Genomic DNA, 24,060 nt, shown 5'->3' on the forward strand with positions numbered 1-24,060 from the left:
TCTGTTCATTTTTCTGTGTAGTGGGTATAAATCCAGGGCAGGAAGATGAGTGTATGTATACTGTTAGACTTACGGAGTTACTGATGTATGATATTAAACTGAGCTTCTGATTTTCTGTAAAATGAGATCTATGTAAATAAAAGTATTTCCTTTACATTTAGTTTTATTTAATGTTAGTATAGTGATAGCTGTCTTTTTCTAAAATCCTGTCCTGGAAGGGAGGGATACTGCCCATTCCAGATGTCTCTATTTCCCTTGAGTACAGAGAACTTGGGTGACTGTCATTGTGGAACTTAATTCTGAGACAGCTTAAAATTAGGTGAGAGAAATTTTATTGCTGACGTTCATAATGCATAGCTACTATTATTGAACATGTGGAACTAAAAAAGGGACGCAATACATTCTCATAAAAAAATAACCATTGTAGGTCAAGTTTCTGTTCAAACTCCCAGGACTCCGATACTGGAATAAGTTGAGTATTTTTAATTTTCAGTTTTGTCATAAGAGAATCACTTACTTTTGCAAGTTTATACAGAAATTCAAACTCCGTCTTCTCAGAATTCAATTGAACAGCGAGTTTGAGTGCACCCTCAGTAAGTTTGCAGGTGACACCAAGCTGAGTGATGTAGTTGCCACACCAGAAAGACAAGATGTCATCCAGAGGGACCTGAACAGTCTGGAGAAGTGGGCCTGTGAAGCTCAACATGAGGTTCAGCAAGGCCAAGTGCAAGGTCCTATGCCTGGGTCGGGGCACTCCCTGTTTTCAGTACATGATGGGGGATGATGTGGTAAAATACCTGCCCTGCAGAGAAGGACTTGGGGGTGCTGGTCGATGAGAAGCTTGACATGAGCCGCCAGTGTGCACTCGCAGCCCAGAAGGCCAACCGTATCCTGGGCTGCATCAAAAGAAGCATGGCCAGCAGGTTGAGGGAAGTGCTTCTGCCCCTCTATTTCTCTCTTGTGAGACCTCATCTGGAGTATCATGTCCAGTTCTGGAATCCTCAACATAAGACGGATATTGAGCTGTTGGAATGGGTCCAGAGGAGGGCTACAAGGATGATACAAGAGCTGGAGCACCTTCCTTACAAGGACAGGCTGAGAGAGTTGGGCTTGTTCAGCCGGGAGAAGAGATGGTGATCTTATACTGACCTCCTAGTACCTGAAAGGAGCCTACAAGAAAGCTGGAGAGGAACTGTTCATAAAAGTGTGAGGTGATAGGACGAGGGGGAACAGATATAAGTTGGAGAAGGGCAGATTTAGACTAGATATTAGGAAGAATTTCTTCACCATGAGAGTGGTGAGACTGGAACAGTTTACCAAGTGAGGTTGTGGCTGCCCCACCCCTGGAGGTGTTTAAGGCTGGGTTGGATGGGGCCTTGGGTAACCTGATCTATTGGGATGTCCCTGCCCATGGCATGGGGGTTGGAACTAGATGATCTTCAAGGTCCCTTCCAACCCTAGCTATTCTATGATTCTATGAATGTTTTCTTTAATCTTAATGTGATCACCAACAAAACCACAAAAGACAACTAGTCCTTCTTTGGCAGCAGTGAGTTGGAAGAAGTACTGAGTCTGTATGAAGAGCTGGATGTAACCTGGCCATAACTACAGTGTTTGCAGTCAAAACATAAGGCGATGGTACTGTCTTATCATATTGTTTGTATAGTTTTTCACAGTATGGACATAATAAATGAGGAAGAAAAGGCAGGAATGTTGACACTGGTGGCAGCAGCGAAGGCAGCAGATTGACTGCTCTACTTTCTTTGTTCCAGAATTCCAGCAGTGCTTTGAAGAACTCCTCTTTCAGTAGTGACAAAGGATTACGGCAAGTGTTTATGTACTTTTTTTGTTCTCCTCATGTGTAGTAGTGTCAAATAATGCTCTGATGGGTTTAGGTTTTGTTCTTTGTGGCTGTGATTTCTGAGTGTCAGTCTACTGCAAGACATGTCCTGCTATGCAAGGACCATTTTTACAATCCCTCTCTGAAAAAACAGTTGGGCATATTTGCTGAGCTTACTTTTAATTTTGACTGTAATCTTCTAATTATTCTATTAAGAAGGACAAGGTAATGTGCCTGGTTTTGTCATTAACCTGGAATAGAAGGAGAAGTTAGAGCAGATGGTATCTGTAGACTAACCTGTAAGATTAGTTGCATTGCATTGGTGTTTATTGCACCTTGGGGACACCTCAGTGTTACTCAGATACCATCTTGAAATCTGCTCTATCTGCAGTCTTTTACAGATCACTGGAAAATCTACCAGTTTGTAAATAATTTGCAAAATTCTACAGAGGGAGATATGTGCAGACATAAATACCTCTGTTTTCTATTTAACACCTGAATATGTCACACTAATGTTTGTCAAAGTTGCTTATATTCATTTTACTGCTTTTTTGTATTATCAGTTGCTGGCATTTTTTTCACTGTAGTCTTGATGTGAAGAACTCTGATGTTTAGGTGACTTCATTTATCTACAGATCTGAGTAATTTGAGGTCTGTATGCATTTAATAAGTTATAATTGTAATGAAAATTTTCAGTACATCATATGCTTGACTGTATGAGTCCAAGTTACAGTTTGTTCTCCTTAATATGCTGTTTGTTCTTGGCTGCTTTGCTCTGAACTGCTATATGTAATTTCTTCACAGAAGTGGAGACTTTGATCACATTATGGAGGAAAGCTATGAACTTGACTTGACTTACATCACAGAGCGGATCATTTCTGTATCCTTCCCTGCTAGCTGTTCTGAGGAAACTTACCTCCATAATCTGCAAGATGTAACACGAATGCTCAAATCCAAACATGGGGATAATTACTTGGTATGTATTGGATCAATCTTTTGTGATGCGTCTTCTGTCCTGCAGAAGGACCACTTTTAGATCAATATATAACATTATAAACTAAAAGCAACTCATCTAAAGTTTCTTTGGTCCATCTTTACAGCTTTGCAATACCACCAGCAGAACAGTGCTTTTAATATCTGTTTTGCCTAATAGCAAGACAGATATCTTGCTTTTGCTTGCGGTCTGTTGTGATAGCACGTAGTCAAATGCTGTAGAATAATTGCACTGACCATTTTCATTGTCCAGAGCGTGCTTTTAACAGGTACGTACCCTGCAACGTGGAGAGCATTCTTTTTTTCTAGCACCCAGCTCATCTGGGTCCTCATCTGGGCATCTGATGGTCTCTCATGATCATATCTTGGCTGTCTCTACTCTGTTGTGAAACAACAGATAAAAGTAAGGTTGCTCTTTGTGTTCTGTCCAGCTCTTTCTTATTAACTTGGTTTAGGTGCATTTTTTCCTGCTGTTTAGTTTTCTATAGGAAATACAAATTATAAGCTAATCTATAATGAGCTCTGTGTGCAGAATTTTCAGTTCTAAAATGTTGACCAAAACTGTTAATTTCTTATGCTGTTTTCATAGACACTATGTGGTGTGTTGTTTCAACTTGTTGTATGAAGGTGAATTTAAAAACAGTGCTGATACTTTATTTACTTTCTTCTTCTATTGTCTTTTTAGTTAGCATGTGTAAACTATTAGAATCAAATTCTCAGCTTCAGGACTATGAACTTGACTAACATTGGAAATTGGTTTCTGGAGGAATTCCACCTAACAATTTAAATATTTTCTTTCACTCACAAACCGTGGTGTCATAGATGTGTTATCAACCAGCTGTTGTCCCCAAGATGCATTTGTAATGTGGTCTGATGTCTTCAGTATGCCGCCTTATTGTGCTTGGCTTCCCTTCCATCAGGCACTAGTAGGTTGTAAGGCACAAGGTAGTAATAGTTTGAGAGTGATCTTTGTGTAAAGCTGTACTGGTTCAAATTCACTTGTTCCCAGTGGTCTTTACCATGCAACAAGTGGTATTTTAGTATGTGACATAAGCCTGCAGCCTTAGTCCACTTAAACCTCATTAAATACCTGTTTTTATTACAAAAGTATGGTAAGCCTTGTTTAGGATGTTCTCTGTCTAATTGAGAGATTGCATCAGTTCCTCTTGTGAAGTTTGGATCTGTGGAATTTATTTGTGTTTGTTCTAGTTTTTTTCTGTTTACTCATTTATATTCTAAAGAGTACTTTGGAAATCATATGGCTTGATCAAAAGGAAGTTTGATACTGTCTGCTCCAAGTATGATTCTACAAATTTACAAGGTAACGTGGCAAACTACAGCCAGTTTGTAGATCCAGAGAGCTCATTTTTAACCTATCTTCTGTTTCTTGTGTTTCAAAGACCCCATCAACCTGCTCAAGAGGCACGTGTATAGTGGCAAAACCACACCCGGCATTTGGCCTTGTTGAACCTCATGCCAGTGGTTTCAGTCCAGTGGTCCAGCCTGTTCAGATCCCTTTGGAGAGCCTCCCTACCCCCCAGCAGATTGACACCTCCTCCCAGCTTAGTGTCATCTTTGAACTTTCTAAGGATGCACTCAGTGCTTTCATCCAGGTCATTGATAAAGATATTGAATAGGGCTGGACCCAGCACTGAACCCTGGGGGACATCACTTGTGGCCAGTCTTGAGCTGGAATTAACTCCATTTACCACCACTCTTTGGGCCCAGCCATCCAAGCAGTTTTCCACCCAGAAGAGTGTGTGCCTGTCCAGGACAGAGGCAGCCAGTTTCCGAAGCAGAATGCTGTGAGAAACTGGGTCAAAGGCTTTACTGAAGTCCAGGAAGACCACATCCACAGCCTTTCCCTCGTCCAGTAGGCGGGTCACCTTGTCATAGAAGGTGATCAAGTTAGTTTGGCAGGACCTGCCTTTCATGAACCCATGTTGACTGGGCCTGATCACCTGGTTATCTTGCATGTGCTGTATGATAGCACTCAAGATCCACCTGTTCCATTGACCTTCCCAGGCACTGAGGCCTGACTGACAGGCCTGGATCCTCCCTCTGACCCTTCTTGTAAATAGGTGTAACATCAGCTGCCTTCCAGTCAAGTGGAACTTCCCCAGTCAGCCAGAACTGCTTGTAGATGATAGAAAGGGGTTTGGCAAGCATGTCCACCAGCTCCCTCAATACCCTTAAGTGGTTCCCATCTGCCCGCATAGACTTGTGAATGTCTAATTGTCCAAGCAAGTCTCCAACCACCTCCTCGTGGATCATGGGATCTGAGCTTTTTTCCGCTCCTCTAGCTCATGAGGATGTATACACAGGGAACAGCTTTTCTTACTATTAAAGACTAAGGGAAAGAAGGTGTTAAATACCTCAGCCTTTCTCACAGTTGTTCCCTTTGCGTGCTGTAGAGACTGGATATTCTCCTTGGTCCTCCTTGTACTGTTGATGCATTTGTAGATTTTTTTATTATCTTTCACAGAACTGTCCATTCTGAGTTCTAGTTGGGCTTTAGCCCTCCTAATTTTCTCTATATATGATCTCATTTCATCCTTGTAGTCCTCGTGAGTTGCTTGCCCCTTCTTACAAAGCTCATAGACTTTCCTGTTTTTTTCTAATATCCACCCAGATCTCTCTGCTCAACCAAGCTGTTTTTTTCCCCTGCTGGCTCATTTTCCGACACATGGGAATTCCCCAAGAGAGTGAGTCTTCTCTTTTTCTTCACAGAGGTTCTTTTGGTGGTCAGTTGAGGATGGCTCAACCTAGGGAATGTTTCTACGCTGTGGGAGCCATCCTCCTCTGTGGAGTCTGATTCCACTTGCAGCGCTTCGTATCTATTATGCAAGTGAGCTGGGGAGCTTGTTGTCGGAATGGGGACATGCTGTCTGTGCCATTTCCTCTTGCTGCCATTCTCTATCATTCTTCTCAGCCAGACAGGTAGTGGATGGGGATTTCTCAACCGTGATAGCTCTGTTTGCCTGTTTAGTTTGTGAGAGGGGGCATAGGGTATTGTTCCATTGGTCTCTCTCCCTCTCACACTCTCTGACAGTACTTAGCCTGGTTACTTCATCCCTTAGTTCTGACACCAAGTGGAGTTCTCCCACCTAAGCACAGCTTCCACAAGTGAAGTCACCATTAGTAGTGGGAGTCAGTGTGAGAGGGGGGCAATCCCTGCAGCCTGGTGTCTAGGTAGCTGCAAGTACCCACTGAAGCTCTGTCTGGGCGGCTGTGTCAATCCTGGCTGGTGCGGTACCTGGAGCAGCCTTAATTTTCGGCAAGTTGGCCGCTGCGGTCCTAGGTCCCTTCTGGCTGACCTTCAGCCCCTCTCTGCCCTCGCTGCTCTCTCTGCCTGCTTGAACTGCCGATCAAACTGCCCTGTTTCACTAACACACCGCACACTTTTTTAACATGCCCTGCACCTGTTTGCCACAGTCTGGGTCATGGTACTCCCTAGGGGCCGTTTAAATCTCCTGCAGTAGCTGCCAGCACTGTCCCCTGCTATGTCAACCACCACACGAGAGCTGACACTTCTGGTTGTCAGGAGCCAGAAGCTGCCTTCCCTGCTCTCTCTTTGTTTTTCCTGGGCTTTCCCTAGCTCTGGCAAGCGCCCCACTGCCACAAGCTGCAGTACTTACCATTCTGCTGCTGGATGTCACTGAAAGAGCGATGTTGCTGGCTTAGCCCCATTTAAGTCTCCCCAATTCCACTGTCTGTGTTTGTGATGAAGGTGTTAACAACACTGGTCCCAATACCAACCCCTGCAGAATGCCATTCTTTACTGATCTCCACTTGGACACTGAGCCATAGACCACAACTCTTTGAGCGTGACTAACCAGCCAATTCCTTATCTACTGAGTGGTCCATCCATCATACCCATGTGTCTCCAATTTAGAGGCAGGGTTTTCATGCAGGACAGTGTCAAATGCTTTGCACAAGTCCAGGTAGATGTTATCATTTACTCCTCCCTTATCCACCAGTGCTGTAGCCCTATCATAGAAAACAACCAGATTTTTCAGGCATGATTTGCCCTTAGTGAAGCCATGTTTGTTATCACCGATCATCTCCTGATTTTCCATGTGCCTCAGCAGAGTTTCCAGGAGAATCTGCTCCATGATATTGCCAGGCACAGAGGTGAGACAGGCGAACCTATAGTTCCTCAGGTCTTACTTTTTGACTTTTTCAAAAATGGGAGTTACTTCCCTTTTTCCAGTCAGTGGGAACTTCACAGGACTGCTATGACTTCTCAGATATGGTGCGTAGTGGCTTAGCAGCTTCATCCACTGTTTCCATCAGGACCCACAGATGCGTCTCCTCAAGTCCCCTGAACTTGTACACCTTCAAGTTCCTTAGGTGGTCTCAAACCTGATCATCCTCTATAGTAGGATTATATCAGATATATCAGATTATATCAGATAATTCAGATATTAATTTCTGCTTGCTGTTTTGCTCCTCAGTGATAATCTCTTTAAAATGCAAACATTGTATTAAACACCACGTTCCTTATCATATAAAGATGTTTTATGCTTTCTTTTGGGGGTTTGAGGTCAATGAAAGTGGTGTGTACCTTTTATAGTCAATATCACATATGAACCAGAACCTTATGCAACTTAAAATATAAGCTGTTTTCTTGGGTATTTTCTTAATATGGATGTTTCTTCTTTCTCTAGATGAATTTCTTGTTCAGAAAGCATACTTTTTCCTAAAGATAGTATGATGTCTTACTGTTTCCATTGTGTCCAGGATGGAGTTGCACGTTCAGCATACTTAAGTACCACATCAGAGAGCAGCAGGCGCCAGCCTCTGTAAGCAAAAAGATGTAGTTTCTTTAGCCTGTTCAGTTCTTGGTGTCTTTTCCGAGACTGCTGAGGAGAGTGCTGATTAATGCCAAAAGGGATGGTACTCTTTAGAAAGGGGTTCTTAAGTTGCCCTTAGGTAGTAGCAAACTGTATAATGGCATTATCTCTTTTTTTGTCTTTTTACTGTTTCTCATACTTATAGTCTATTCATCCTCTTCTGGCAGTTTAATGAGACTCTTTTAAATAGTTATGAGTGTCATCTATATTTAGCTCATTGTGATATTGAGTAACCACACTGTGGAAGAGAATGTGCCTCAATAGAATTGTTTCAGTTGTTGAGTATTGATGTTTCAGCTTTTTGTTGTTGATTGATACTGATTTAAAGTATTTTCTAATCAAAGAGTGAGATATACTTATATATATGGCTTTATTTTTATTTATGTTCATTTAGCAGTCTAACTCCTTAACTGTTCCTTATTAAGCCCTGTGTATGATAACTTGCTGTTAATGGGTTAATGGAAGAGTTGGAAGATGTCATAGGCTAAGCTATAGTTAAATAGGTATGCTATATCTTTCCTATGAAGTTTTGACAGACCGATATTTCTTGGCAGGCATTCACATTCCAATATTTAAGACTGTACCACTCCGCCAGACTTTTCTTTGTTAATTCTTATGCTATGCAGTTATTTTACATGATACCTAGGTCTCTGAGTGTACCTCTAACTAAAATAAATCCATATTTAATAAGTAAAATATAGCAGAATTTTAATTATCTTTTTTCAAAATGTGTTTTTAGTTTCATCTTTAGTTTAATCATATGGTAACTGAATACCTAAAGTAAATTTTCTAGTGGTACAATTGTTAATTTAGTTTAGTAAAATAGTAGACTAACATGCAACTGTTCCACTGTAGTTTCTTCTAGTTATCATGTGTTTCAAATGCACCTATTTACAACATAATTATGAAGTCTTGATGGTTGTTATTTTTTCTTTCTGAACAGGTGTTAAACCTCTCTGAAAAGAGATGTGACCTTGCCCAGCTTAACCCAAAGGTATTGTTTGTCTTCCATAGTGTGCTTAATGTCTTTTTAGTGTTAAATACAACTTAAATGGCCTGATAAACCCTGAAGTTATGCAAGTCTTGATATGCGGAGTGTGAGAACAGCTTTTGGAAGATGATAAAAACACCCACGTGCATACCTTTTTATTTCTTCGCCAAGTTCTGTTTGTGTCTGTTAGGTCTGTGCTTTACATAGCTGTTCCTGTTGTTTTCTTAGACTTCTCAGACAGGACCTGAAGCCTGTTGTGACGGCCAAAAAAATCCTATTGAGCGATATAAATTTTACTTCAAGTACTTTATGCAGTCACAGGATATCATAAGTTATATAGTCTCATATACAGCCTGATCGCTGAAGCTAGTGAACTCTGTTCAGATACAGGCTTCCCTTTTGAACTATCTTTTCACAGTTGCTTCTCTACACAATACACGTGTAAGGAAGGGAGCTGTTGATGTCTGTCTTTTGTTTTTCCTAACCAATTGTTGTAGAAAATGATATGCATTTAATTCTTCAGCAGCTATTATGAGGCTAGAGTAGCACAGATGTATACCTGTAGGAGTAGATATTCAGGGATATATGGTACCTCAGGAAAATATTAAAAGAACTCTTAATTTTCACCTTTTGAATGCTTTATTGATCATGAGCAATATATGTTGTTCGTAGTTACTGGGTTTGTTAGGGTTGAATATGCATTGAGTATACAGTGTTATATAGTGACTACAGTTGGATACAAAATTTTGAGATGTCAAATGTGGTGCACATGAAGGAAATAAGTTGCAAATTAAATTAAAAAAAAAAAGACAAAATGCTAGACCAGGCCAATTAACATGCTGTGTTCATCTTTGACCTTCTAAAGATTTTGCCTTTGTAAGATACTTGAATTTCTAATTGAAAATTCTTTAAGACATTAAGATCTTTAGAAATGTTCTCACTTGTCAGTGGTTGGTGGATTCTTGGGGGAGTTAGCCTCTGTTTGTGTCCTGCTTTCAGCTGGGGTAGAGTTAATTTTCTTTCTCATAGCTGTTGTAGTGCCATGTTTTGGATTTGGGAGGAGAATAAAGTTGATAACACACAGATGTTCTCAGCTTTTGCTAAGTAGTCAAGGGACATTCAGTGCCCTGTGATGTCACGCTCAGTATATAAACTGGAAGAACTGGCTGGGGGCCACCAGTCGCTGCTCGGAGATGGGCATTGGTCAGTGTGGATATAGTGTACTTGGACTTCAGTGAAGTCTTTGACATGGTTTCTCACAGGATGCTGCTTGAGAAACTGGCTGCCACTGGCCTGGACATGTGCACCCTCTGCTGGGTAAAAACTGGCTGGTAAAAAAATCAAAGAGTTGTGACGAATAGAGTTAAATCCAATTGGAGGCTGGTCACAAATGGTGTTCCGTAGGGCTCAGTGCTGGGCTCAGTTCTGTTTGATATAGAATTATAGAATAGTTCGGGTTGGAAAAAACCTTAGAGTTCATCTAGTTCCAACCCCTGTGCCATGGGCAGGGACATCCCAATAGATCAGGCTGCCCAGGCCTGGCCTTGAACACCTCTAGGGATGGGGCAGCCACAACCTCACTTAGAATCATAGAATAACCACGTTGGAAGAGACCCACCGGATCATCGAGTCCAACCATTCCTATCAAACACTAAACCATGCCCCTTAGCACCTTGTCCACGCATCCCTTAAACACCTCCAGGGAAGGTGAATCAACCACCTCCCTGGGCAGACTGTTCCAATGCCCAATAACCCTTTCTGTGAAAAATGTTTTCCTAATGTCCAGCCTAAATCTCCCCTGGTGGAGCTTGAGGCCATTCCCTCTTGTCCTGTCCCCTGTCACTTGGGAGAAGAGGCCAGCACCCTCCTCTCTACAACCTCCTTTCAGGTAGTTATATAGCGCAATGAGGTCTCCCCTCAGCCTCCTCTTCTCCAGGCTAAACAACCCCAGCTCTCTCAGCTGTTCCTCATAAGGCCTGTTCTCCAGCCCCTTCACCAACTTCGTTGCTCTTCTCTGGACTCGCTCCAGAGCCTCAACATCCTTCTTGTGGTGAGGGGCCCAGAACTGAACACAGTATTCAAGGAGCGGTCTCACCAGTGCCGAGTACAGAGGGAGAATAACCTCCCTGGACCTGCTGGTCACGCCGTTTCTGATTCAAGCCAAGATGCCATTGGCCTTCTTGGCCACCTGGGCACACTGCTGGCTCATATTCAGCTGGCTGTCAACCAACACCCCCAGGTCCCTCTCCTCCAGGCAGCTTTCTAGACAGACTTCTCCTAGTCTGTAGCACTGCATAGGGTTGTTGTGCCCCAAGTGCAGGCCCGGCATTTGGCCTTGTTAAACCTCATCCCATTGGACTCAGCCCAGCGGTCCAGCCTGTTCAGATCCCTTTGCAGAGCCTCCCTACCCTCCATCAGATCCACGCTTCTTCCCTGCTTAGTATTGTTTGCAAACTTGCTAAGGGTGCACTCAGTGCCTTCATCCAGGTCATTGATGAAGACATTGGATAAGGCTGAACCCAGCCCTGAGACCTAGGGAACCCCACTTGTCACTGGCCTCCAGCTGGATTTCACACCATTTACCACCACTCTCTGGGCCCGGACATCCAACCAGTTTTCCACCCAGGAGAGTGTGTGCCTGTCCAGGCCAGAGGCTGACAGTTTCCGAAGCAGAATGCTGTGAGAAACTGTGTCAAAGGCTTTACTGAAGTCCAGAAAGACCACGTCTTCCACAAAGCCCTCTCTGTTCACAAACAGCAGGTCCAGGAGGGCACCTTCCCTAGTCGGTTCGCTCACCAGCCGTGTGAGGAGGTTGTCTTCCATGCACTCCAGGAGCCTCCTAGACTGCTTCCTTTCTGCTCTGTTGTACTTCCAGCAGATACCTGGAAGACTGAAGTCTCCCATGAGAACAAGAGGCGTCGATCTAGACACTAACGCCAGCTGTTTATAGAAGAGCTCATCAGCTGCGTCTTCTTGGCTGGGTGGTCTGTAACAGACTCCCATCACAAAATCTACCTTCTTGTGGGCTCCTCTGATTTTAACCCACAGGCACTCAACCTGCTGATCGCCACAATCCATCTCAATGGCGTCCAAGTCCTCCTTTACAAAGAGGGCTACCCTGCCTCCTCTCCTACCCTTCCTGTCCTGCCTGAAGAGTTTGTACCCCACCATAGCTGCACTCCAGTTATATGAGTCGTCCCACCACGTTTCTGTGATGGCAACAACATCATAGCCTCTTTGCCCTATGACAGCTTCCAGCTCCTCCTTCTTATTCCCCATGCTGCGTGCATTGGTGTAAATGCACTTCAGCTGAGCTGCCGAGCCTTCAGCCCTCTTAGAGGGAACAGAGTTCGTTCCCAATTTCCTGGTCACTGGAGTAGCTAGCTCCAGAGTGCCCGTAACTTCCTTACCACCCCCAGGTGTGTTCACTTTCTGTGTGGTGATGTACTGGTGGTCCTCACCAGCACACTCTTTCCGAATCACCAGTGCCCCACGTCCAGGCTTGCTCCTGTCTAGCCTGGTCTCAACCCACTCCCCCATCACATCTAGTTTAAAGCTCGATTTATGAGCTTAGCTAAGTTTTTAGCAAGGGCTTTAGCCCCGCTAGGAGACACACGTGTCCCATCCTTAGTAACAAAGCCTGGGGGTGTGTGAGCCACCCCATGATCAAAGAAGCTGAATCCCGTCTCCTCACACCAGGCTCGGAGCCAGGCATTAATGGAATTCTTCTTCCTGACTTCCTGCTCCTCTCTGTTTAGCCTTGGGATGGAGCAGAGTACTATCTGAGCCCCAGAACCCTCCATCATTTTCCCAATGGCCCTGAAGTCTTTCTTGATGGCTTTGGTCTTTCTGTTTACTAAATCATCATTAGCACTTTGGACTACTATCGAGGATAGCAGTCTGTCTCATGGACGAGGGAAGGAAGTTTTCTAGCTACCTCCTTCACTGATGCCCCTGGTAAGCAGCAGACCTCTCTGTGGAGTGAGTCCAGTCTGCAAATGGGTCCCTCTGTTCCATTTAGGAGGTCCCTCCTAAGAGGTCCCTCCTCTTCTTCTTAATGGAGGATGTTTTTATCTTTTTCTGAGGATTGTGCGGCCTAGGGAAAGATTCTAGCCTGTGGGGAGCCATCATCCTCATCTACAGGACTGGATTCCACCTGCAGCACATGGTACTTGTTCACCAGGGGGATCTGGGGCTTTGCTGCCTGGTTGAGGGGAGCAGGTTTCCTTGGTAACCTGTTCCAGTCTCACCACTCTCATGGTGAAGAAATTCTTCCTAATATCTAGTCTAAATCTGCCCTTCTCCAACTTATATCTGTTCCCCCTCGTCCTATCACCTCACACTTTTATGAACAGTTCCTCTCCAGCTTTCTTGTAGGCTCCTTTCAGGTACTAGGAGGTCAGTATAAGATCACCATCTCTTCTCCCGGCTGAACAAGCCCAACTCTCTCAGCCTGTCCTTGTAAGGAAGGTGCTCCAGCTCTTGTATCATCCTTGTAGCCCTCCTCTGGACCCATTCCAACAGCTCAATATCCGTCTTATGTTGAGGATTCCAGAACTGGACATGATACTCCAGATGAGGTCTCACAAGAGAGAAATAGAGGGGCAGAAGCACTTCCCTCAACCTGCTGGCCATGCTTCTTTTGATGCAGCCCAGGATACGGTTGGCCTTCTGGGCTGCGAGTGCACACTGGCGGCTCATGTCAAGCTTCTCATCGACCAGCACCCCCAAGTCCTTCTCTGCAGGGCAGGTATTTTACCACATCATCCCCCATCATGTACTGAAAACAGGGAGTGCCCCGACCCAGGCATAGGACCTTGCACTTGGCCTTGCTGAACCTCATGTTGAGCTTCACAGACCCACTTCTCCAGACTGTTCAGGTCCCTCTGGATGACATCTTGTCTTTCTGGTGTGGCAACTACATCACTCAGCTTGGTGTCACCTGCAAACTTACTGAGGGTGCACTCAAACTCGCTGTCACTATCACTGATGAAGATATTAAATAGTACTGGTCCCAGTATGGACCCCTGAAAAACATCACTTGTTACAGATCTCCATCTGGATTTTGAGCCATTGACTGCTACTCTTTGAATACGACCACCCAACCAGTTTCTTATCCATGGCTTTGGTGAAGCCATGCTGGCTGCCATTAATCACCTCCATGTCCTCCACGTTCTTTAGCATAGCTTCTAGGAGGATCTCTTCCATGATCTTCCCCGGCATGGAGGTGAGGCTGACAGGCTGGTAATTCACAGGGTCATCTTTTCTACCCTTTTTAATAATGGGAACAACGTCCCTTCTTCCAGTCACCAGGGACTTCTCCTGATTGCCATGACTTTTCAAATACCATAGAGAGTGGCTTGGAAACCACATCTGCCAGTTCCCTCAGGTCTCTGGGATGCATCTCATCAGGTCCTATAGACTTACATATCTTCAGATTCCTCAGGCAGTCACAAACCTGATCCTCCTCTACAGTGGGAGGGGGTTTGCCCCCCTGGATACCATCTTGCTGTCCCATGACCCAGGAGGGGTGAGAAGAGCAGTTATCAGTGAAGACTGAGGCAAAAATGTTAAGTACCTCAGCCTTCTCCTCATCTATTGATACAAGGTCATCATTTCCAACCATCAGTGGGGGTACGTTCTCTTTAACCTTCCTCTTCTGACTGACATACCTGTAGAAGCCCTTCTTGTTGGTCTTTACCTCCCTTGCCAAGTTTAGCCAGCGGCACCTTGGCCTTTCTGACTTCATTCCTACACAATTGGGCAGCATCCCTGTGCACATCCCACGTTACCTGTCCCTGTGCAGTTCCCTCTTCCTCAGTTTAACCAGCAGGTCTCGACTCAGCCACACTGGTGTCTTCCATTTCCTTGCCTAATTTTCTACATATGCGGACTAAGCGCTCTTGGGCTTTATGGAAAGCATTCTTGAATATTTTCCAGCTCTGTTCCGCTCCCTTGCTTGGAGGGCCATGTCCCAGTGAGTCCTATGGAGTAACTCCATGAAGAGCTGGAAGTCTGCTTTCCTGAAATTTAGTGTCCTGACTATATTCTTTGCCTGTCCCATATCCCTCTGGACCTTGAACTCCACCAGTGCATGATCACTGCAGCCCAGGTTACCTCCGATCCTAATATCACGAATGAGTTCACTTGTATTGGTGACCATCAGGTCCGGTATTACATGCCCTCGGGTGGGGGGTCTCTATTAGCTGGCTTAAGAAATTATCTTCAATACACTCCAGGAATCTCCTGGATTGCCTGCAGCTTGCTGTGCTTATTTTCCAGCATATGTCAGGGTGGTTGAAGTCCCTGAGTAAGTTGAGAGCTTGCGAGTGTGGAGCTTCCTGTAGCTGGAGGAAGAAGGCCTCATTGTTTGGCTCCCCTTGATCGGGTTGCCTGTAGTATACACCAACCACAAGGTTCCTCTTGGTTCCTCTGTCTTTAATTCTGACCCACAAGCTTTCAGCCTGTTTGTGGCTACTCTTCAATGACAGCTCTTCACATTCTGTCCCTTTCCTGAGATAGAGGGCAACACCTCCACCCCTCCTACCCTGTCTGTCCCTTCTGAACAGTCTGTAGCCATTGATAGCCACACTCCAGTCATGGGATTCATCCCATTAAGTTTCTGTGATGGCAACTAGATCATAGCATTTTAGTAGCATGGTAGATGTCCTTGTCGATAACCTGTATGAAGGGATGGAATGTACCTTAGTAAATGAACAGATGACACTAATCTGTGAGCAAGTGTCGACCTGTTTGAGGGTAGGGAGGCTCTGCAAAGGGGTCTGAACAGACTGGATCCATGGGCTGAGGCCAGTGGGATGAAGTTTAACAAGGGCAAGTGCAAAGTCCTGCACTTGAAACACAAAACCCCTGTGCAATGCTGCAGGCTTGGGGAAGAGTGGCTGGAAAGCTGCCTGGCAGAGAAGGACCTGGGTATGTTGGTCGACAGCCAGCTGAACGTGAGCCAGCGAGGTGCCCAGGTGACCAAGAAGGCCAAGAGCATCTTGCCTTGTATCAGAAACAGCATGGTCAGCAGGACCAGGGAAGTAATTTTTCCCCTGTACTTGGCACTGGTGAAGTTGCACCTTGAATGTGGTGTTCTGTTTGAGGTCTTCATTACAAGAAAGGCATTGAGGTGCTGGACCATGTCCAGAGTAGAGCAACAAAGCTGGTGAGGGGACTGGAGAGCAAGTCTTACGAGGAGTGGCTGAGGGAACTGGGGTTATTTAGCATTGAGGAGGCTGAGGGGAGACCTTACGGCTCTCTACAACTACGTAAAAGGAGGTTGCAGAGAGGTGGGTGTCGGTCTCTTCCCGCAGGTGATAGGAGAAGGGGGAATGGCCTTAAGCTGTGCCAGGGGAGGTTCCAAGTGAACATTAGGTAAAATTTCTTCCCAGAAAGAGTTATCAGGCACTGGCATGGGCTGCCCAGGGTGGTGATTGAGTCACTGTCCCCAGGAGTATTTAAAAGACAGGTAGATGAAGTGCTTAGGGATATGATTTTGTAGTGCACAGGTATGGTTGGGCTTGATGATCTCAAAGGTATTTTCCAACTTGGTGATTCTGTGATTGAGTGGTGAGCAATTGTATTGTGCATAACTTTTTTTTCTATATTCTATAATTATTATTCTATTTTTTTCTCTCTCTCTTGCTGTCCTTTTAAACTGTCTATCTCAACCCACAAGTTTTACTTTTTTTTTTTTTTCCATTCCCTTCCTCATACCACTGGTGTGGGTGAAAGTGATCGAGCAGTGATGTGTTGCTTAATTGCTGACTGAGGTTAAACCATGCCAGTTTGTTTCTACAGAAGTAGTTCTGTTTTAAAAGCAAATTCCCCTTTTTCCCCTTAGAATACCTGTAAGCATATTTTAGTTACAATGTGACATTCAAATGATGTGATTATCTCAGGTTGACAACAATGTAGAGACTTTTCACTAAGACAGTTATAGGAAGCCAGATTTTAATAGATATTATTAGGATCAAGTTGTCTGTTATGAATATTACTTGTTTAATTACAGATCATGGATGTGGGGTGGCCTGATCTCCATGCTCCGCCTCTTGATAAGATGTGCATCATCTGCAAGGCTATGGAGTCATGGCTGAACAATGATCCTCAACATGTGGTGGTAATCCATTGTCAAGTAAGCGAGCTTTATGTATACTCGTAGCCTGTCACTTTGTATTAATTTTTAAAAACCTTGTCCTTTATTCTTACTCATTAAAAAAAAATTTAAAAAGTTTAATCTCTTTTTGATGTTGGAAACAGTGTGCCTGATCTTCAGTTAATTTAAATAAGCTTAAATCCACTAACCTTGCATGCTTGTTAGGTACTGCTTTTTATGGTAACTTTAGGTTCTGTCCTCTGCTCTGAGTATAGCGTGCAGTGATATTAGTTCATTTCTTTCAAGGGTCAATGCTACTTCTGTGAGAGTGTTTAGGAGCTTGAGATTTTTCCAGCTCAACAGGAAACTCTTTAGAAAGTGTGTTCTGTGATATTAATGGATTTTGTTGTGGGGTAAGGATAGGCAGCATATCATGTATCATCCCATTGGGCTGTCATGGCTGTGGGACATGAAGGCTTTAAGTATACCTCCCGGGTGCTTCTGACAGTTTCTAACTGCCAACGTCATTGTGATGCTGTACACAAAGCTATCATTGTGCAGCATTTCTTATTCTCCTTGCTTGCTTACAATGTAGGGAAATAAAGTAAAGCCTTAATTAAATATTCATAAAATGAGTTCAGAACTGAGTTAGTATCTGTGCTGCTGATACCCAAGGCAAACCTGTCTCTGTATCACTGGCAGATAGTAGTCTAGACAGAATGAGAGTGATAATGGGACCAAAACTTCTCTTCAAATCAGATCGCGTAGTTCTGAATATTGCTTGCAGGCAGAATTCCACAATTGTGTGGAACACTATTGAATTCGTAGTAGTTGTGGGATGACAGCCAGGAGAACAGCTCGTGCATGGGACTAAAGAATGGGGGGCAGAGTCATTCCTGGGCAATTTATATAAAAATTGGTAATGCATATTGTTGCTTAATGCCTTTTGGTAACGACTTTAAGCTTTCCAACCAGGAAGATAGATAAAGCTGTTTGTATCAGCTGAGAGACCGAAATAGTTTTAAAATCTGTGGGAATTGCTGCTTGGTAAATTCTACTGAATTGTTTAATAAGATTTTGGAATATTTTTTAATCTATCTGCAGAAAAATAAATAGTCATCATTACAAACCTCAGGTGCTGGGGAGGTAAAAATACCCAAGACAGTTGGAAACTGATATGCTTTCCAAAATAGATCCTTCATGGCATTTCATGCCAGGAATTGCAACATTGTCTGGATTTGCTTTGCATGATTGCTGGAGAAAGTAATATAAAATTAAAATAGTTGATACAACAATTCTAATACTGATTGAGATTTTTTTTTTAATAATTTCCTCTCAGTCAGTAAGATTTGACAGGCATCCATATAGAAGTTTTGTTACTTGTCAGCCAGCTTGCACAGAGAGACAAGCCCATCATAATCACCTTTCCAATAACATTGGAGATGCATGAGCAAAAGGATTCTCTGACTCTTCTGTCTTAAAAATTTTATTTAGTATGGGTCTTAAATAAAATATTGCCTAATAATGTAATATATTAAATGTTATCATTCCCTTTTTCCTAATACAGGGAGGGAAAGGAAGGATAGGTGTAGTCATATCATCATATATGCACTTCACCAATGTTTCTGCAAGGTAAGTTGTGAATAATGCATACAGTGTGTGGGTTTTTTACAATTAAGGAAAAATCAGAAAAAGATGCCTTTAAATTATAGTAGTTTGTCACCTTACTGACAGTTTATCAGTTAAGCTTTGTCAGGTTTTCTCTTAGACAGTCTTGGAGAATGTCTTAAAACTGCCTGCTTTCATGATAGAGTTTTCTTGTCATCTTGCATTCAGCAGGAGGATAGACTATGTGACACCGTAAGGTCCATTCTAATCTGAGATATTCTGCAGAAAAATTCTGTGAAGGGTCTTTAGAGATTACTGAATAAATGTGCAAGAAACTCTTTTTCTGTAATGATACCAGCTTTAGTCTATCAAACCCATCTATTTGCCACACTTAACAACTTCTAATTATATGCTATAAATATCTGATTTTTCATTTAGGAAGGAATAATGGGCTGTCAGATTTAATGAGGGCAAACAGAGCTCTCTGAAATAGTTGGTAAATTCTGTTTTAACAAGTAAAGTACTAGTAGTCTTTTTACAAATGGGTTGCCTAAATCTGAGTGGTAATGTGGGTGAAGATGTGTGTTGGGTTGGGTAGAGAAGGAAGTTTTTGAGTCAACGATTTTCTAAGCATACAGTATGAAGAAAACACATGACTTCACAGCCTGGTCCAGCAGCCTGTGGAGACAACTGGTAACTTCTGACTAATTCTTAAGAAAGCTGTAAATTTTGTTTTTAGCCTGATATGCATATATATGCTTAGCAAATTATTTTTCTTTGGAACTCATTTAGGTTGAACCAGATGTGCAGTATAAAATTTGAGATTCCAGAATCTAAGCATTTTGAAACTTTTTTTTTTTTTTACCTCCTGGTTAACTACCACTGTCAGCTACATATGTTAAGAGACACATTGTGTTTGTCTGGTATAAATAAAACAGAATTGGCATGGCATGTTACTTGGCGTATGTAATTCATAGCATTCTTACTGATCTTTGGCACTTGTGTTTCTTATTTCTACACCCTCTTGCCTTCGTCTGCACAGATGCAGAAGACTTGTATCAGAACCATTCCGGATAGTGAATGGAAGGAAATGTATTTTTCTGAATATTTTGCTTGTTAATGGTGCATTTGAAGAGTTTGTGGTTGTCAGAAGCAAAACATTTCTCTTTGAAAAATTGACACCTATTTTATGTTAAACATTCTCTCTCTTGGTGGCTCCAGGTACAGGAAACAAAGACTGAAGAATTACTTGACTGCTTAAATGATCCTCTTGCCCAGCATCCTTGCACCTCATGTACTGTACTACATTTAGAATTAGACAGTGGTTTTCATGTCCATAATGCTGCTGCTTCTTTTTTAAACAGAGAATGAATGATGGCAAGTATCCTTCTTCTGCAGCCTGAGCTTCTCGACTTTGCTGAAATTTATTGCATTATGACTTTAAGATATTAATGTTGGAAGTATGCAGTCCAGTTAACTGAAAAAGGGAGTAGATGCTTTGCCTCAAGGAAGAAACTGCCTTAAGGTGTGAAGTGAGAAGGTGCCAGTGGAAAACATTCTTGTCTGACCTGCAAGTGCTGGAGTTGCTAGTTAGGTCCTTGTTTCTTGTCTTTTTCTTCTTTTCCCTTTGAAATATTTTGACGTATTTCAAGCAGTAACCCACTGAAATTCCAAGATAACCCCAAACTGAAGTAACATGGTGTCTGTGTCTCTGTTTTGACAGTGCTGATCAGGCTCTAGACAGATTTGCTATGAAGAAATTCTTTGATGATAAAGTTTCAGCTTTAATGCAGCCATCCCAAAGAAGGTATTTAATTTGTTTCTGATTCATACCAATGTGATATGTCATCATTATCTTCTGCCCCACCCATTGCTCTCTCCTCTGCTATGTGAAAGCTATTTCCACAAGGTCCTCCAGTGATTCCTAAACTCTCAGCACTTTATTAATCTCCCTTGGTTGATGAGATCTCTCTTTCAGTTCCTACAGGTAGCGTAAGATAGATAAGGCTTCTTGTACTGCACTATTATCCAAATCTGTTCTTAGTGCACTGGTTGTTAACAAGAAGAGATATCAAAATCTATTTCTTAATTGCTCCACGATAATAATAAACTAATTTTTCTGTGGCATAAATGATGTGTATGGAATGTGTGTTTATTAGTGTGCAATAAAGAACTCATTACCATTTGTTTAAAGGATCTGCATATTCTGCATCTGCCCCCCATGTCCATGCTGCTAAGTGTTTGTTAAAGCATGCATGATTCATTCTATCTGAATGTCTTGGCTCTCACTCTGTCTGCATGAATAAGGTTGAGTTAGGACTCAAATAAAGCAGTCTGGAATGGGAATAGTTCTGTGGTTCACTATTTACCTCAACTTTGATGAGAGGTTATGAAGGATTCAGTACTAAAAGAGATTGGTAACCATCAGAAAAGTAATTGTGATCTAGATGAATCTTCTTTTAGAAACATAAAATATAAACTGGATTTGATTTAGTAATTACTGTTTATTTTTTGTTTTAATCAGTGTGTATACGGTAGGTTTTTCTAGAAGTTATTTAAGGTCTAGAGCTTTGCTACTAATTGAGCTAGAAAAATTAGGAGTAGCCATGAATGTAAGTTATTTGGTTCTGTTAACTTCTAAATAAGAAAATCTTTTCCATTACTTCTTGCACCCATTTGGTAACCTATGTAGCTCTATTTCACGTGATAAAAATACCACAACATTCCATTTGAATTGGAGTAAGCCTTTCGTAACTAGAATTTTACTGGTCTCTTTTTTTTTTTTCTTTCCAGTTTTATGCCTGCATTTATGTGTATTGCATTTTATTAATAAAGGATTTGAGGGTGATGCTTACCAAATAGAGAAGTGTGAACTGTAGATGTAAAAGGAAGTAAGTGTTCTTAATCTTTCCATCAGGAAGATGCAGATAGCAGGCATATGTCCACGAGAACCTGGAACCCTCACAACAGCCTCTGAATTGTGCATCAGGGCAGTTCTTACAACCATGTTGACAGGAAGCTTCAGTAGCTACTAACTTAGATGATCCGTATGTGAGCCCTAAAGCTAGAGATGAAATATGTGTAAATGGTGGTATCTAGCCTTCCTGTGCTCTTCAAGGACACTTGCTTAATTCTGCTGGAAGGTGGGATGAGGTGAGAGTGGGGTGTGTTTAAATTAAAATTAAATGAAGATTGTGTCATGGGCATGGAAGAAAAAATGGACTCGGAGCCAGCAGAAAAAATAAAGGGACTGATTTCCCTTGGTTTTTCCTCCCTTATTTAAGGAGATGGGAGGAATTTGTTCAACACGCACTACAAAGAAGTTGACGTGCATGTACTTGCTTGTGAGCTTGTGAATAGAGTAGGTATTAAGTAGCAGAAATACAGTGATTTTTCACATTGCTGTGGTAGTTTTCCTCTGTTTGCTGCTGAATGAGATCACTTCTCAATATGAAGATGTTATTTGCCTGCATTGGCCTTAATGCTAGGATTTCTGTCAAGGGTGCTTCTTGGTCTTGTTATAATGAAATGTACTTAACTAGTGGAATGTGACGGAATGTGACCTATGTCATCCTGTTGTGAAAGGCTAGAAATGCATATGAAAGTGATTGACTTTACCAGTTCCTCTCTTATTTAGAGTGGTGGTGGAAATAACTAAAATTAAGATATCAACAATAGCAGTGTTAACAGCCATGGATTTAATTAAGTGATTAATTTAAGTGTCTCTTCATGCTGTTTTGTGAAGATTATTCTTTTGAAGTTAAGTGTTATGTTACAATAGTATTCACTACCCATGGCCTAGAAACATTACTGTGTAAAGAATGTATTTCCCCAATGGAATTGCATAACTGTTTTTATGTAATTCAGATAAATTTTGTACTTTTAGATACGTGCAGTTCTTAAGTGGCCTTCTATCTGGATCTGTGAAGATGAATGCAACCCCTCTTTTCCTGCACTATGTTATCCTTCATGGCATCCCAAGCTTCGATGCTGGAGGAGGTAGAGCACCTAACTTGTCCAATTAAGTGTGGGCTGAATGTCTTGGTTGGTTTTGGAGCTTTCTAGAAAGCCTGCATATATCTTGAAATAGAGTTGATGCACTTTGATATTGATTGAAATATTCCCAATAAAAGAGCCAAGAGAAGAGAAATATCCCAAGAGTAAAAATTACAGCAAGTCAAATATAATTCTTGTTCTTTGTTAAATGAAAATTTGATGATATTCATGTCTGCCTAGTTTCTGAGCAGTTGTCATTCCAGTCCCTAACAAAAGAGTCAAGAACCTGATCAGGTTTCACAGTCATTTACTTGATGTTTAGGAAATAAACGTAATTATAAATATAATCTCTTTTTTTTGTAGAATTTTGGATAAATGATTTCTGATTCTACACACCATAGTATACTTGTGAGATGGCCTGCCACGTTAACTGGCTTTAAAATGAAGATGTTTAACCATCATGTTGTACTAAAGTATGATGAAGGAGTATAATTTTCTATTTTATTATATGAGAGTTAAACAGTATCTGTCTTGAAAAGTAATCAGCATGAATTTGCAATGCTCCATTGTCATTGTTTAGTCTGATTTTATTTCTAAAAATAACTATTTCAATAAAGGCAAGGTATTTTTTGTTGCAGTAACAAATTTGAAGGACTTACTAGTTTTGAAGCAGAACTGTAGGTCAAATATTTTGTTTAATTTTTAAAATTGTTTTTATTTTGTTTTGGCCATTCTCTTTCTTGCCTTAATGTTTTTCTGCAGAAAAACTGGGAAGAAAAGCAGATACTTAATAAGGAGCAAACTGTTACTTCTTTCTTTCCTTACCCAAATCCTGTAAAATGCCTTCCTCTCTGATTCAGAACTAGTCTAAAGATCAGGAAGAAGTGACTTTTTCATAAAATATAATCAAATACTTTTCTGGGGGAAAATGAAGCTAACAAAGATGATTTTGCTTTGAAGGATGTTTTGACAGTAAACATTGTGCCACGTGTGTGCCACTTTGCTCAGTCTGGATGAAGCTTCCCAGTTGTAATATTTAGATTAAGGATAATAATTACAGACCAATCTTTTTTATTTACTTATTTTCAGCTTGCCAACCTTTTCTGAAGTTATACCAGGCTATGCAACCAATTTATACATCTGGAATATAGTAAGTTGTAAGCATTTTCCTTTATGTTTGAACCCAGATTTTATTTCTCATAATTAATTATGTAGTCATTTTTTCTTTTTATTTTTTCCTTTTTATTTTTTTCTTGTTTCTTTAAACCACAAATTTTCTTTTTCTTTTCTCTCCTGTTAAGTAGTGTAGGGCCAGAAAATCAAAGCCGAATCTGCATTGCTATAGACCCCGCCCAGCATTTGAAGGGAGATATTATGGTAAGTTAATCAAAAGCACTGAAATTTAGTACTGTGACTTTAGTTTACAGTCTCTGACTTTGTTTTGCTTTGTGTACAAAAATAAATTGAGCGAGGTTGCAGTCAAACTACGAAATCAGTTGAGTTAATTTAGACATCGTTCTTGAGTTTTTTGGGAATCAAAATTCCTATAAATTCAAACTAGAAATTCTTTAGGAGCTGAAACAATTGCTTTCAACATTCCCATTTCATAACATCGCCAAGTTCAGCCTTCTCTTCTCTTCACTCTTCTCTTTATAAATTTTGCATTTGGGGATAT

The 24,060-nt window shown here is 41.8% G+C and overlaps 1 protein-coding gene across 2 annotated transcripts in view; it reads left to right on the plus strand.

The window, feature by feature from the left end:
• TNS3 (tensin 3) overlaps positions 1 to 24,060 on the plus strand; it is a 242,280-nt gene that overhangs the window by 119,606 nt on the left and 98,614 nt on the right. The window contains exons 6-14 of one of the 2 annotated variants that reach the window (XM_069859719.1): positions 1,773 to 1,825; positions 2,645 to 2,816; positions 8,633 to 8,683; positions 16,698 to 16,820; positions 18,349 to 18,413; positions 20,113 to 20,196; positions 22,276 to 22,388; positions 23,475 to 23,535; positions 23,687 to 23,762. In XM_069859719.1, the coding sequence (XP_069715820.1) occupies positions 1,773 to 1,825; positions 2,645 to 2,816; positions 8,633 to 8,683; positions 16,698 to 16,820; positions 18,349 to 18,413; positions 20,113 to 20,196; positions 22,276 to 22,388; positions 23,475 to 23,535; positions 23,687 to 23,762 (798 nt within the window). The remainder of the gene's footprint in view (positions 1 to 1,772; positions 1,826 to 2,644; positions 2,817 to 8,632; positions 8,684 to 16,697; positions 16,821 to 18,348; positions 18,414 to 20,112; positions 20,197 to 22,275; positions 22,389 to 23,474; positions 23,536 to 23,686; positions 23,763 to 24,060) is intronic. The other variant, XM_069859720.1, reaches the window with a different exon arrangement.

This window comes from Phaenicophaeus curvirostris, chromosome 6 (genome assembly GCF_032191515.1).
Source record: "Phaenicophaeus curvirostris isolate KB17595 chromosome 6, BPBGC_Pcur_1.0, whole genome shotgun sequence".
Taxonomy (NCBI): Eukaryota; Metazoa; Chordata; class Aves; order Cuculiformes; family Cuculidae; genus Phaenicophaeus; species Phaenicophaeus curvirostris.